This window comes from Octodon degus, unplaced genomic scaffold (assembly GCF_000260255.1).
Source record: "Octodon degus isolate 3935 unplaced genomic scaffold, OctDeg1.0 scaffold00116, whole genome shotgun sequence".
Taxonomy (NCBI): Eukaryota; Metazoa; Chordata; class Mammalia; order Rodentia; family Octodontidae; genus Octodon; species Octodon degus.
Genome location: NW_004524692.1, coordinates 6,322,527 through 6,338,458, shown reverse-complemented (window position 1 = coordinate 6,338,458; position 15,932 = coordinate 6,322,527). Strand labels below are relative to the sequence as shown.

Here is a 15,932-nt window from a genome sequence, read left to right as displayed (position 1 = left end):
AATTCCACATGCAACTGGAATCCTTCTGTGCTTATGTTATCAGTTAGCATCACACCATGCAGACAGTACAATTCATGAGGATAATTAAAATTTTTATTTGTTTATTTTGACTTACAATAATATTGAAGGGCAAATAAAATAGACCACCTCAAGGAGGAAGCGAATTGGTAGAAGAAAGGAAAAAGCTTTAACCTTTCTAAGTGTGTGTGTGAGGGATGCTGGGGTTTGAACCCAAGGCCTTCACAGTTTCCCTACTCAGTTTTATTTTTTTATTTTGAGTCAGGATCTTGATAAGTGACTAAGTTGTCCAGACTGGGCTGAATTTGAGATCCTTTTAACTCAGCCTCTCAGAGTGCTGAGATTACAGTCATATACCACCATATCCATCAGTATCTTTGATAGTACTTTCCTCCTGCATTTTGAACTAAGGACCCACATTTTCTTTCTGTACGATTCCTCAAAATTATATATCTGATACTACCCTGAGAGATGAGAGAGGCAGGAAGAGTTGGTGCCTATGGCCTGCAAGGTATTTGCCTGAGGTTTCCAAGGTATTAGAACTAATATGTGATGCTAGGAAATGTGTTCCTGAGTGTGTGTGTGTGTGTGTGTGTGTGTGTGTGTGTGTGTGTGTTTTGAGAGAAACTTCTCCTCCATGAAGAAAAGTGAGGAAAGTGGAACAAGAACAATTTCCCAAAAGGAGGCTGAGGCAGCCTGACTGAAGAGTACAGGCTGAGGAGAACTGATGTGCAGACGGGCCTGCAGGCTGGGCTTAGGGCCGGGAGGTGTCTTAGGGAGCTCTGGCCGCCTTCTGATATCAGGCAAAATCCAGGCTTTATTAAGCATGTGCAGTGTGGACTGGCAGCTGCTTTCCCAGAGTGGCTCAAACCCAGGCTTCCTGCTTCCCAGACTCCCTTCCTTCCCACCACACTGATTCTGCTCGCCTCTTTTTTGTGACAGTCAATTACTTGATTGGTAACCAAACAATTGATCCCAGTCAGATGCTAAGGTTTCTGCCAAAAATAATTTTTCTCCCAGTCAAAGTGAAAACCAAAGAGTTTGGTAAACACATAGCATCACCTCTGTCTCAGAGGAAATGGGGGATGCTTCTTTGTGACAATAAAAGGAGAGGTGGGAGAGAATGGGGTGATTTGAGGAAAAAGCAGCCCATAGTGGCCAGCTCCTTGAAGAGAGAGAGCATTCATCAGTGACCTCCCAGCTCTGCAGTCAAAAGGAGAAGACAGGGAGCAGAAGTTCTGGGTGTTTCACAGAGTGGGCTGGGGGACTCCTGCCTGTTTATTACAGGAGACCCTGCAGAGAACTTTGGCTTCCATTTGGTGTTTTCACTGGATCCATGATTCAGCTAAGACTTGAAGAATGGCTCGTGCAGCCATGCGACAAGAAGAGAAGGGAGAACTCAGGTCCTCAGGGAAGGTGTGGAGAGAGGGGAACGGGAGAGCAGGAACCTCAGGTTTGACAGATGTTGGAACAAAGCTCAGAGGGAGAACAATTTAATTCCTTAGCTGCACTGAGACACGGGGCCCACAATCCCAGGCTCTTCCCTGTGTTCCAGTCTGTCCATGCTGATGGTGCTGTCTGACAGCTTTGGATCAATTCAAGAATCCACTGTGATGGTCACATCAGCTGCTTAAGTAAGAAGAAGACAATGGTTGTGCAATGGCAGCGCTTTTGCCTTGCGCACATGAGACTCTGGGTTTGATCACCAGCACCATGAAAAGTAAATAAATAGCAATTTAAAAGAGAATGTACTAGCACAATGTGGTCACATATTTTGGTTCTGAAGAGTGATTGTGTATCTATATACATGTATATATTTATGCTCATGTGTTGAAAAGCAACTATGGGATTTTATTGATCAGCTTTCCTGTCATTGGGACAAAATGCATGATACACACAACTTAGAAAGAAGAAGTTTAGGGCCGGCCAAATAGCTCAGTGGATTAAAGCGCCTGCAAGCAGGGGCAGGGGCTGGGTTTCAATCCCCAGGCCTGCTGAGCTGGCCCCACCCCCAGGGCAAGCTGAGTCTGCGACTGAAACTCCGTGTGGTACTCCTAGCTTTTGAGAGGCTGTAAACAGGCAGATCACTATGAGTCTGACCTAATAGTGAGGCCCTGAACACCCTGTAGATCCTTCCCTAAAATACCAATAAATAAATAAAAATAAAAGAGAGAGGTTTATTTGGGATCACACTTTCCTAGGTTTCATCCATGATCAGTTGGCTCCAAAGGCAGAAATTTCACGACAAAGGTGTATAATGGAGTAAAAACTTGTCACTTGATAGCAGACAGGGATCAGAGCACAGGGAAGGAGCAGCAGGCACACTGCAGTGGCACCTCCATGGGGGCCCCACCTCCTAAAGGTACATTCAGCCGTGAATATCATGGCTTGGTCCATCGATGAGTCTAAGGTCCCCACAATCAAGCCTCCAGGAGTCTCTTAATGCAGTCAAGTTATCAATAAGTTTGTGGAGCACGGGGCTATGAAGTGAGTCATTGGCTCAGGACTTCCATAATGTATGTGGTCTCATCCCATACGGTTGAAGCTTTGGGCCAGACTGGGGTCATGGTTGCTGATGAAGGCAGGCTTGTCTGGCCTGGAAGTTTCCTTCTTGAGTTGGAAGAGTCATTTCAGGTGAGTAGGAGGACAGGAATGATGGGTATCAAGGCCACTAACCAATGTACGATAGGGATCACTCCAGAGGATCGCTCTGAAAGGCAAAAAGAAAAAGCCCAAATCCTTCATTGTCTTGACTGAGAAGGGCAGGAGTCCTGAACATTGGCTTGGGAACTTAAAAGCATGGATAGGAACTCCTTTCAGAATCCAATTCCAGTTTTCTCTTTTCTGCAAGGGACCAAGTTCTCTGCGCATAAAGTATAAAGAGTGCAGAAATCCCTTACAAATCAATGGCTTATCTGAGTTCTGTGCTTGAAAGTTACCTTGACATATCTACAGGCCTGGAAGGAATCGGCCTCATGTGCAGGATAGCAATGAGAGAGGGCAAAGGGCTGGATGTAGACCCACACGACCCTGTAATGCTACGCTCAGCTGACTTGAAGGATGGAGGGGCCATGTCCTCTCCTTGTTTCTCCACCCCACTAACCACATGTACTGTGAGGTAAATTGAAAGGAAACAGAGAGACAGGAAAGGAAATAAAGGGGAAAAAAGAATGGAAGAAAGAAAAAGAGATGAAATCATACAAAGGGACTAGTGATCTAAGAGAAAGGGAGATGAAGGGTGTTTTCTAGGTTAATTTTGGTGACTAAAAGTAGCAAGACTGCTTTACCTCCTTCCCTCAAATGGATATGTTATGGCTTTTCTCCTCTCTACAGATGAGCAGTCATCCCCATTTTATAAGGGACAGGGTTGCACTTCTTCCTTTTTCTGGATCTCAGAATGTGGTATAAATGTGGAAACAGCACCCGCACTGCCCATCAACCGGCTTTCTGGTAGCAGAAGAGCAAGACATAATCCTGGGAGAGGTTATAACAATGTGAGCAGCTCATTGGTGTCTTAGTAGCTTTTCTGGTCACTGGGACACAGTAATAGACACCCTCAACTTAAAAAAGGAGAAGTTCATTTCAGCTCATGTTTTTAGTGTTTAGTTAACTGGCTCCAAAGCAGGAAGGCATGGTTCAAGGGACAGTGGAGGCGAGCGGTTCACACCAGGCAGCCAGGAAGCAGAAGACTAAGGGGAGAGCCCAGAAGGGAGACATGCATCCCTCCAGGTCAGGTCCTCAGTGACCACCTCTGCTGACCAGACCCTGCCTTGTGACAGCAGGTCACCTATGTTGCGCCATGATTCAGCCACCTTCCGAAACCCCAATCATGAGCACCTAAGGCCTTTGGGGATACCTAATGTAAAGCCTAACTGTTAGGTGGGGGGAGGGGAACAGCATATGGATCCCATAGCTCAACTGTGGAAACAGGTCAAGAAATCAGCCCAAGTGAGTTTGGAGTGGTGGCCCAAGCCTGTGATGCCAGCACTTGGAGAGTTTTCTGGGAGGATGAAGTAGGAGATTCCAAGTTTGAACTTGGGCAATTTAGCAGCTTAGAGAAACCTTATTTCAAAAGAATAAATTTTAAAAAGGATTGAGGAGGTGGCTCAGTGTGAAGGCCTGGGTTTAGTCAGTATTAAAAAAAAACAAACAAACCAGGAAAGAAAAGACATTAGTATGGGTGAAAGGGAAGACGAAACCCAGAAGACCATGAGACAATAATGTCCCAGGAACCCGGATCCCTGTGGTAGGACAGGACAGACAGAACACCACAACTATGAGAGACTGTGGAAGAATGTGGTGGCCAGGGCTCAGGGGTGTCACTTCAGTGGTGTGGAGGAATTGGGGCCTGAAGTGTAGGGACTGTGATTCAGATTTATAAGGGGTCCCTTGAGTCCAAGTGTCTCCAGAGTTAAAGGAACTAAGCCTAATTTAGCCACCTGTCACTGAGGACTTGTCAGGCACAGTGGCAGGTAGTTTGCACATACTGTATTATTCTTCGTAAACCATGAGATAAGAGCCATTGTTTTGTCTTTTATTTAACATAGATTAGAGTAGCTGAGTAGCTTTGTTAGTATGTGAGTGACAATATCCACACTGACCTCAGGTATGACTGACTGAAAAACCCATATCCCAAGCTGGCCTGCTCTAGCACCTGTGGCTGAGCTGGAGACAGGAGTGATGGTCTGGCAAATGGATCCTCTGAAATGTGCAACGGAATCAGAAACACAAAACCCAGCATTTGCTTCCTACGTTCACCACAGAGTGCGAACCTAGCTGGGGATGAGGGCCATCACCCCTGTTTGCCGACCTTTCTCAGCTTATCTACTTTTCCCTTTTCCTCACTGCTGCAGGCTGTCCAGAGGAAACTGCTCCAGGTGTCTGCTTGACAGTGTCTGGACTGTGCTTCATGTGCCCTGTGTCCTCATTGCTTCTTGGATGTCTCAGTCTGTCCTATAGCCCCCAGGCCTCACATCCTAGGACAGTATGTTGTGAGAGCAGGGGAGGAAAGTGAGCATCGGAGATCCTGCATCTAACCATGGCACTCGTCAAGGGTGAGGCGAGTTTGCTGAGAGGGGGCAGAGCCAGTCACGGAACCCGAGCCTCCCTTGCACCCAGATGCCTTTGGGATTCTCCACCACATCCTGTGGCAGATGGCCGAGTAGCATCCCACAACTTTCTTCAATCAAATGAAACCAGAGGCCATGCTTACTTCAGCCCTCTGGGGGTTATTCTTACCTAGATTACAGGGTGGATGGAAGTAGACTGTGTCGTTTTTGCTGCTGATAGCATTGCTAATTTGACAGGTGTAAAACTTGGACTGCCTGTGCGATGATGTAAGGTTGACCTCAAGCACGCTTCTGTGGAGCTCCTTTGGAAAGGGCCCTGAGTCTTTATACCAAATGTAGTCAACAGAAGGGTCTGGTATGTCACAGGATAGATTCATATAGCAGTTGTCACCCACTTCCTTCTTCATCTCAATTTTTATTGTAAAGTTGGGTACAGGATCTGAAAATGAGAGGAGTATTATAAAATGAGGCAATGGACTTACAATTTATGAGGTATTTAGCCAACACCATCCCAAGAGAACCAGAGAAGTGGCTGTGAGTGTCGTGGGAGGCAGTGTCCTGGAGAAGAGGTTCCTACAGAGGGAGCCAGTGAGCAGCTTTGACTTTGGGAGGCTTCCTAGGCCAAGACCTACTCCTTGGAGGTGGTGCTAGGCTTCATCCACAAGGGGGAGCCAGGGTCCACCACATGCTTGCAACCAGGCACAAAATGAGGTGATGGTCTCTTACGAGCCGCAAAGGGCAGCATCCTGCAGGCTAAGACAGCAGCTAGGGTCACGCTTGGTATCACAGCTATCTGAGATTCCCGTTCTCCAGCAATGGTCCATAGTTGGCACCTTGTGGCCAGTCTGTCCCCTGAGAATTCTCAAGTTCAGATTTAGGAGAGCCCCAAGGTAAGACGTAGCAGCCTACACCCAGCAAAGTCCTTTGCACAGTGACCCCAGGAAATGCCAGGGAACAGAAAAGGACCTCCTGGCACCCCAACACATGCCAGTGGTGATTGTTAGCCTTGGTACCTCAAGGTCTAGCGCTGTGTCTGCCACATAGTAGATATTCTACGATTGGCTAACGGATGGATAAATAGATGGATAAAGAAGTTATGAGGTGGGAAGGACAATGTACTAACTTTGGAGTATGACTAGCCTGGGCCCTTGGTATGGCTCTTGTGAAGTGGCATTAAGCACTGTAGTCAACTTCCGCAAACTTAACCTGAAAAATGCCCTCATGATACAATGTTGATAAGGCAAAATGACATTGTCATTGGAGAAATGCTTTCGGTAGGGTGCAAGTCTTGTATGCATGAGGAAAGCTATGATGACGTTGCTGCCATTGTTCTGCTGCCAGATGTGACAAGAGGAAATCTCAGTATCCGGTTCTTTTTCACTGAGGTCTAGATTGCCTAAAATCTTCTGGACTCTCTTCATTCCAGTCAATGATAAAATACTTGCCAAATCAGTGCGGCTCAGTTCTCAGAGGATTAGAATGTGGCAGAGAACTGAACAGGTCAGAGCTTGTGGCTGCACTGTATGTGTTGGGAGTCTACAGGCGCTCTTCCAATATGGCCTCTCGGATGCAAGTTTCATCGCTTGTGGAAGCCATCTCACACTGCTGGATTTCTCTCACATACTGTTGTGGAGATATAAGCCAAAAGCTTGCTGTCCCTATGGAGCAAGGAACAAAAGCTGTCACTTGTGACACCAGCAAGCTGGTAAGCAAGGTCATGGCAAACCGCAGATCACGGTGCAAGCTTGGAGCAGCCCTGCCTGCACTTTGGTCCTGCACCTGGGATGTGATTGATTAGTCTTGCATAAACTTAGAGTTTGATGGATGCCAGAAGGCAAGACAGATAAGTAATCTGTTTTCACAAAAGTCAGTCTTATACATGCTTTAGCCTGTTTGTAGTTCTTACTAAATATGGTAAGTGTCTGTGGCTCAGCACTCAGATATGTTTTTATTTATTTTTGTGGAACTGGGGATTGAACTCAGGCTCTTGTGTTTGCCAGGCAAGCACTTATTCTACTGAGCCATCTCCCCAGCCCCATGGCTCAGTACTCAGAGCAAGACAAGGCTCCCGAGTCCCCTATAGCTAGTTTAGTCCAGTCTCCCTGCCATTTCTTTTATGCTCCATCTGAAACAACACAATGAACTGTTTGCTTGTTTGTTTTCTCCTGATACTAGGGATTGAGCCTAGTGAACTCAGCAGTTGCTCTATCACTAAGTTACCTCCTCAGGAATTTCTTTTTCCAGTACTGGGGATCAAACTCAGGATCGTGAGCTTGCCAGGAAGGCGCTTATCCACTGAGCTATATCCCCGGCCCCCCTGGGAATTTTTATTTTGTATTTTAAGACAGAGTTGAGGTAAGTTGCTCATGCTGGCCTTGAATTTTCAACCCTACCTCCTGCTTCCTAATAGATGAAGTTACGGGTATGGGTAACCACGCTCAGCCTTGAACAATCTGCTTAACTGCTTTTGTTGCCACTATTTCCTATGTTCTCGCCTCCTGTCTTACACTCCTTGTACATTTCTCACCATCTCCAACACAGATTTGTCAATGGTATTTATTGAACCTGTTAGGATGGTTTGATTCCAGGGTGCCCCATTTGAACCATCACAAATGTCTGGGCTGAATGGGAACACCATCCTCGTGCTAATCGCATGCTGGGGATCTTACCCTCAAGCAGGGTGTGCTGGGGCTGAGCCAGTGTGTGGACTTCTAGATATTCAGGAATGCAAGCTGACTATGGAAAGCTCTAGGGACTTGGAATCAACTTTAGTGGAAGTATTTACACTACAGAAATTACAGGTGCTGATGAATGGAATACTAATAAGGGTGTTTGTGTCTGATTACTTTCTCTATTTTTGATCTTGGAGAGAATATCATGGCAAGAAACATTCCTGTCCCCAGGCATCTTGTGCGCCCAGCCACATAATATGGAGACAGTGAGAGGAGGGCCTGAATGTATTTAACACTTTTTCGGCACTGTGTTAGCGTTTTTAAAGTGTTTTCTCCACTTTGATTCTTCACTTTGATTCTCATTATACCTTGAAAAGAGAGCATGCTTTATAGTATGCTGAGGAGCTCAAGGGTCCGTGGTGAAAAGCCATCAACCTCTTTTGCTACCTGCCCCAAACCATGGAAGCCTTCCCAGGAGCCTCATTTCCACACTATTACTTGATCCTTTTGGCCACAAAAGTCTAGATCAGATACACAGACTTGAACCAACTCGGACACATTGCTTTCTCTCTTATCCCATCGCTCTGGGAACTTAAACTCAAAGGAAAAAAAATCTAAATTTTGAGAGATAAGTCATGTGAATGACAGGAATCCAGAGCCACTCTCCACAAATTCTTTTTTTTTTTCCCCTTATTCTTTCTTTATTTTTTCCACACAGGGTCTCACTACACAGCTCAGAGTCATAGTGACCCTCCTGTCTTAGCCTCCCCAGTGCTGGGATTACAGGTGTGCACCACCACACTCAGGTTCACTGACTCAGCGCCCAGAGTTCCAGTGCTGGCACGGCATGTGGTACCAGGATTAGAACCCAGGTCCTCCACTTGCCAGGCAGGCACTTAGACTGCCGAGCTATCTCCCCAGCCCCTGCACAAACTCTTTCACCTGGCCCTGGTTCTCAGTATTTTTCTGATTTATTCCTTCTTGGCTCTATTGTACTGTTTGAGTTGCTCCTGGTTTATTAAAATAACTTCTTGGTCATTTGTGTTTGATCAGAGATGTTTTCTGTTATTGCTTTTGGTTTTGTTTTAATAGACAATAACTTTACATACTTATTGGGTATGGTATGATAATTTGATACATATATGTAATTGGGAAGGATTAAATCAGGATAATTAGTATTTATCTCCTCAAACATTTACTTAATTATTAAATTGGAGTACTGGGAATTGAACTCAAGGACCTTTGCACATTTCCAACATTCCTACATCTTCCACTCTTTTAATCTTAAGCAGGGTCTCACTTATCTGCCCAACTGTCCAAGGTTACGGTCAAAATTGGGATCCTCCTACCTCACCCTCCCGAAGTGCTGGGTTTACAAGTCTGATGTGGTGCATTGTCCTATCTATGTCAGGAATCTATGAACTTTAATAACTATCAAATACCTAACAAATAGGCTAAGCATAGAGGCACAGCCTATGAACCCAGCTCCTTGAGAGGCTGAGGTAGGAGCATTGGAAGTCCTGAGTCAGCCTGGGTGACTTAGTGAGACCCTGTTTCAAAATAAAACAAAAAGGGCCAGAGATGTAGCTCAGTGAGTGCTTTCTTTGGGTTGTGTGATCGTATTTGGTACTTACTATCCAAGCTCCTCTCTGTGTCTCTGTCTCTGTCTCTGTCTCTGTCTCTCTGTCTCTCTCTCTCTCTCTCTCTCTCTCTCTCTCTCTCTCTCTCTCTTTCTCTCTTTCTCTCCTGCTTAGCTTCTGCTGGAGGTTAACTAAAAGCTAACTAGACACTAACTAGTAAAAGCTAACTAGTAGTTAGATAGAAATTAACGATCCTTCTCTCTACTATGAGATCTACATTTTTTACTTCCAAAAGTGAGTGAGAACATATGATAATTGTCTTTCTGTACCTGGCCTAGTTCACTTAACCAGAGCTTTGAACCCAGGTCTATCTGACTCCAGGAAGAATGCTTCAGACCTTATTTCTTATACACTGGTTAGGCTGGAGCTTTCTGTGGAACTTTCTTGTCACACTCATCCAAATAGGTTAAAAAAAAAATCTCTCCATAACATCTCCTGCCTCATATGTAATTTTTTTATATCTTTTCCCATAAGTCTGAAGTCCAAGATCAGAAATATAATTAATATAAATTCAGAATGGATATGAATTCATTATAGGACGGAAGGAAAGAAATAGAAAAGAAAGAGTCTGGGAGGATCTGATGGTCCGGACCTACTCCTGAGAAGACTGGGCCTCAGGTGAAATGGATTAAGGCTGTCCTGAGACTCTCTGCTCCTTCTCCCAGACAGTGTTCCCAGGAGCCCCAGGAAGTGGTCCACCCAGGGCCCTGGAGTGGGGACTTGCCACTTGGTTTCTCCAACTCACCAAGCACCTCCAAGGTTATGCTGGTCTGAGCTTCAGATCCACCCTCGTTTGATAACCTCAAGAGGTAGGTACTACTGTCCTGTTTCTCGACGTTATAGATGTGCAGTGCATGACTCTGAGGATCAAGTCTGACCCTGTGCTTAAATCTAGTATTGAAGTAGTTAATGCCACTTGAGTCCCACTCCACAATCTTCTGGTTGGTAGTGTAAAACCAGGTGCCGTGAGAGTATTTATCCAGCAGCTTCCTGGAGCTCTGCAGAGTCACATTGCTGCCTGAGACGCCCGCGATCTTCTCTGAGTGACCTGTCAGTGAGAGGCAGAGTGAGACATGCCCTAGAGAGGAGCGCCACCCTGTGGGAAGGAGGAAGGGATTTCTGCCAGGGGGAGAGGAGTACCTTCTTCACCTTGAGGTCTTGTCCTCCGATCAGTAATTCGGTGAAAGTTGTAGCTTGAGAAGTATGCATAGGGGTTAGGGGATGCTGCTTATAATTATCAAGATCTACCCTCAGACAGTAAAGAAAAGTGACACAGAGTTGACCTGGGCTCTCTTGTTTACCTTCATACCTATAGATTTTCAAATGAGTTGATGATAAGTCATGATTCCTTTCTGGGTTTCTGTTCAATTTAGTTCAGTAATAACAATATAGATGCCTAGTGGCATAACAGACCTAGGACATGATCTTATGCTAAAAGATTTAATGCACTAATATGGGACAGATACAAAAACAAATTTCAATATGAAATCTTGGTTTCTATAATAAAGATAAACATAAGCTCTCCAGGATGTGGTGGGGGGGGGGCGGTGGGAGTGGAGGAAATACTTTAAAAAAAAATCTCTTTAGAGGACCTGACTACTAACGTGAGTTAAAGGATGTTCAATTTTTTTTTTTTTTTTTTTTTTTTTTTTTTTTTTTTTTTTTTTTTTTTTTGGTACCAGCGATCAAACTCAGGACCTTGCACTTTCCAGATAGGCACTTGAGCCACCGAGCTATATCCCCAGCCTCAAATGATGTTTATAACCTAATATTTATTGAGAACCATGTAGTAGGCACTATTTGAGGTCAGTTGGAATATGCTAATGCATTAAAGAGCAAAGATTCTTGAACTAACATTAATATAAGCAATATATACAATAAATATATAGCATTTTAAATAACTATAATTACTATAATAAAGATGAAGTGTAGACCACAGTAAGAGAACTCATGAATGCTAGAAGAGGTTGAGATTAGTAGGACATAGCTGAGCAAGGATTTGGAGGCGAGAAAGAGCCAGCAGATATCTAGGGTAATAGAACACAGGTAGAAGGAAGAGCTAGAGGACTGGGCCCTGTGGTGGCCCTGCCTCTTCCAAATCCAACATCCCCTTCCTCTTAGCTCTACTTGGGTTGCTTGTGTCATACTTGTGGGTGTCTTAAGATCTGGCTAAGGGGAACTAGAACCAGTGTCTTTGCTATATTTAAACAGTGGAGATGAGGCCAGAGTGGATGATGTGGAATGAGAAAGGGGAAAGGGTGCAGAGACACAGGGGAGAGGCGGCAAGGAAGAGGGGGAAGGAGAGGGAGAATGAATTATGGAAAGCAAATAAAGACAGTTTAACTATATTGACAACGTAAATTTTTTCTTGTGAAAATGACTCTGATACTGTGTATTTTCACAACTTATTAACAAGTTGTTAGGAGGTAAGAAAGTAGAACTATTGGGAGACCAAGTTTGGGTCAGAGGCAGGTACTGCAGAAGTGATGGAACTGGGTCCCCAGGGTCCTTTCAGTGCTCCCATGGGGGTCCCAGCAGTACATTTAGGTGCCAGTATGTTTCAGAAAGCATTATGTTTTTAACACAAAATTAAGCCACTGCCTCTTTCAAATCCAACATCCCCTTCCTCTTAGCTCTACTTGGGTTGTTTGTGTCACACTTGTGGGTGTCTTAAGATCTGGCTAAGGGGAACTAGAACCAGGAAATGTTTAGAGTGCGGTTCTCCTGGGTGGGTACTGTTAGTGGTTTGGCTGAAAAATGACATCAGGAAGGCTGCTGCTGCCAATCTGGAGGAATATGGCAAGAGGTTTGGGGTGGGAAAGAAACAAGATTTGAAGAAATCAGGAGCCAGAGCTATTCAGTGGCAAGGTACTATAGAAGCATGAAAATGTTTAATTAATTTTAAAGTTCATGCTATTTTTCATGCTTGATGTAATATTTTCTCACTTCAAAAATGTATCATATTGAGATTTCTTTTTTTACTCTAACTGAATTAAATTTTGTCCACCCTCTCCCCCCCCTCCCCCGGCTTCTTTTCTGTTCTTGGAGATTGAACGCAGGGCCTTTGCACCAAGCTACTCACTCAGAGCTTTTTGGTTTCTACTAATTTGTGATAAATAATGATTACATTTGTTTTAGGGGATTAGTGCATGGATGCAGCATATTTTAATCATTGTTGATCTCTTTTTCCCTCTTCCTACCCTCCCTCCTCCCTGTTCTGATGCCTTTCCCTCTCTGCAATAAGTCTGCCTTTTTGTTTTTTACCATCTCTAATTTTCTCTTTTATTTACATAGGTGTTAGGTTTCTTGTATAAGAGAAACCATGCAATATTTCAATTTCCGTGTCTGGCTTATTCTACTTGATATTGTGGGAAGATGGTAGAATGGTGAGCAGCAGCCTGCCTGATATCTGGAAACCCGATGCTGGAATATAGCAACGTGAGGAAGAGAGGAGGAGGGAAATGGGTCCCTGGGATGCAGCAAGGATCAGAGGTGAGAATTAGAGCCTATGGGGAGAGCAAAGAGAGGGACTACTACTCAGAGAAAGGAGGGGCCAAGCAGTGCTTCCTCCATGGGCCCTGGCTCATGGTGTAGGAGGAGTGGCTAGAACCTGCAGAGGCACAGTAACTACTGGCAACCCCAGAGGCCTCCATGAAGAAATGCACCAGTGGCATGGAGCAGTGGACAGGGTGGACTACAGCAGATGGTGAGTTATTCAGGCTCAGGTGCCCACCCACCACATGAGGGTGATTGACTGGTAGCCATATCTGAAGGGAGCCAGTGGAAGCTAGAGCTCAGAAAAGCTGCTGGTTGGATCCATTTGCAACTCTGAGGATCAAGGTGAGGCACAACCAAGTTCAAGTCAGAAGAAGATCACAAAACTGAGTCCAAACCAGCAGGGAGCTAAGGAGTCTCTCAGAGCATTGTGGGCTGAAAAGCTAGGTCCTAGCTTCACAGCTGGAAACCAGAAGCAGCCTGAACTTCAGTGGAACTAAAGGCCAAGTTTTGTGAGGATTATCTACTACTGCCATAATTCTACTTAATGCTAAGGCTGCTGGTTTGCTGGGGTGAATCAAGATGGATCTGTGCTTTATCTACCCCTTCCATCAACCAATGTCAAGCATGCCTTGAAGTAGACTTTTATTTTTCTTTCTTTCTTTACTTTTTTTTTTGCACGGGGCGGGGGCAGTTATTGAAACAAGGTTTCACTATGCAGTTTAGGAAGGCCTTTAACTCACTTTGTAGCCCAGGGTGGTCTTGAACTCACAGTGATCCTCCTGACTCAGCCTCCTGAGTCCTGAAATTATAGGTGTAAAATTATTTCCTTCATATTATTACACCAATGAAATTGGAAATAAATGGCAAAAGACACCACTAAAACTTCATAGACATGTGGAAATTAAATAATACCCTCCTGAATAACCAGTAGGTCATAAATTAAGTTAAAGAAGAAATCAGGAAGTTTCTACAATTAAATGATAATGCCAATACTACATTCTAGAATGTATGGGACACAACAAAAGGTGTTCTATAAAAAGAAAGTATAACAGTAAATTCCCAAGTGAACTCAAATAAAAATCTACTGTTGAACCTCAAGCTTCTAGAAAAAGAGCAAGTTAAACCCAGAGCTTGTATGAGGGAGGAAATTAGAAAGACTAGAGCAGAAATTAATGCAATTGAAACTAAGGAAATGAAAAAGAATCAATGTATTGAAGAGTTGTTTCTCTAAAAGATTAAATAAAATTGACAAATCCTTAGTCAATTGTATCAAAAAAGGGAAAGACTCAAATCCATGAAATTAGGAATGAAAAGGGTGAAATTACAACAAATCCCACAGAAATCTGAAAGATCATTAATACTTACTTTGAGAACCAGTATCCTAATAAGATAGAAAACACAGAAGAAATGTCAGATTCCTAGATACATATGAATTACCAAACTGAATCAAGAAGTTACAAAGATACAAAATAAACCAATATCAGTTGATGAAACTGAAGATGTAATTAAAAACTTGCCAACAATGAAAAGCCAATGGACTTACTACTGAAGTCTATAAGAAATTCAGAGAAGATCTAAAACCACCATTTCTCAAATGATAACGAAATGAAAAGGAAGCAAACCTCCCAAATTTATTCCTGGAAGCAAGTAGTACCCTGATGCCAAAAACAGAAAAAGATCAAACCAAAAAAGAGAGCAATAGGCCAATCTCACTAATGAACATAAATTTTAAAAAATCCTCAAATAAGTTCTGGAAAATAGAATGTAGCAAATCACCAATAATATTATACACAATGATCAAGTATGATTCATCCCAGGGACACAGGGATAGTTCAACATACACAAATCAATAAATGTAATACACCATATTAAGAGTCAAAAATAAAACCATGTGATCATCTCAATACGGTGATCATATTTACTAGTGTGTTAGGATGACACTGTGTAGATCAGGCTGGGAACAATCTACAGTGATTGCTTCTGTCGTAACCTCTTGAATGTTGTGATTAGAGATGTGCACCACCACACCCAGATTAATTCTAGGAATTTTAGAACTTATTTCCTGATTTCTGTTGGCGCACTGATTACCCAATAGTGTATCAATATCCATATGTTTGTGTAGTTTCTGTGACTTTATTTTGTAGTTGATTTCTAGTTTACCTCTGTTGTGATATGATAGGTTATAAGAGGATATTTCAACTTTTTTGTATTCATTGAGACATGCTCTATGGCTTAAAATATGGTCTGTTTTAGAGAAGGAATTATAGGATGTTGAGATGAATGTGGGACAGTGACAAAGAACCAGAGTTGGGCCAAGCAGGCAGCCACTTCTCATCCTCAACAAAAGAAACCACTAAAACTTCCTAGACATGCGGAAATTAAATAATACCCTCCTGAATAACCAATAGGTCATAAATTAAATTAAAGAAGAAATCAGGAAGTTTCTACAGTTAAATGATAATGCCAATACTACATTCCAGAATGTATGGGACACAGCAAAAGGTGTTTTATAAAAAGAAAGTATAACAGTAAATTCCCAAGTGAACTCAAATAAATAACCTAATGTTGAACCTTATTGAACATTATCGAACCAACATATTGAAGAGGTAGGATCTTACAACAGACTCGAAATGCAAAACCAGCTCTCCTTGAAAGACTCCTCTGAGAAGTAGTCGCTTCCTAAAGGTTCTAGATACTACCAAAAAAGCTACATACCCTAGGCAATTGACAAGTATCAACACAAAGACTAAACTAAAATAATAAAGAAAGAAAAAAATGAGAAGACCTCTAAACAAGATATAACCCCAGACATTCAGCTCATCAAAGGAAAACGAAGGGGACAATGAGGTGGGACAATCTGAAAGCCACTCACCTGGCATCTCTAAGGAGAAGTATTGAGGAAATTGTAAAAGTCTCATGACCTTTAAATTTTGTACTAAGAGGGGCTGGAGAGATGGCTCAGTGGTCTAAAGCACCTACTTAGAACAAGCTTAGCAAAAGCATCAGGGACCGCGGTTCAATCCCCCAGCACCACA

The 15,932-nt window shown here is 43.4% G+C and overlaps 1 protein-coding gene across 5 annotated transcripts in view; it reads right to left on the bottom strand.

Moving 5' to 3' along the window:
- Positions 1–303: 303 nt before the first annotated feature.
- The window catches only part of Cd48 (CD48 molecule), a 24,492-nt gene continuing 8,863 nt past the window's right edge, over positions 304–15,932 (bottom strand). For 2 of the 5 annotated variants that reach the window (XR_002817774.1, XR_002817773.1), the window contains exons 2-5: positions 10,145–10,447; positions 5,257–5,526; positions 3,306–3,492; positions 2,642–2,728 (exon numbers count right to left, since the gene is read on the bottom strand). Coding sequence is in view for 1 of the 5 variants with exons in the window: in XM_023699872.1 (XP_023555640.1) it covers positions 2,649–2,728; positions 5,257–5,526; positions 10,145–10,447 (653 nt within the window). In the remaining 4 variants the exon portion in view is untranslated. Of the gene's footprint in view, positions 1,711–2,175; positions 2,729–3,305; positions 3,493–5,256; positions 5,527–10,144; positions 10,448–15,932 lie in introns of those variants that run through there. The other 3 variants (XR_002817776.1, XR_002817775.1, XM_023699872.1) reach the window with 3 other exon arrangements.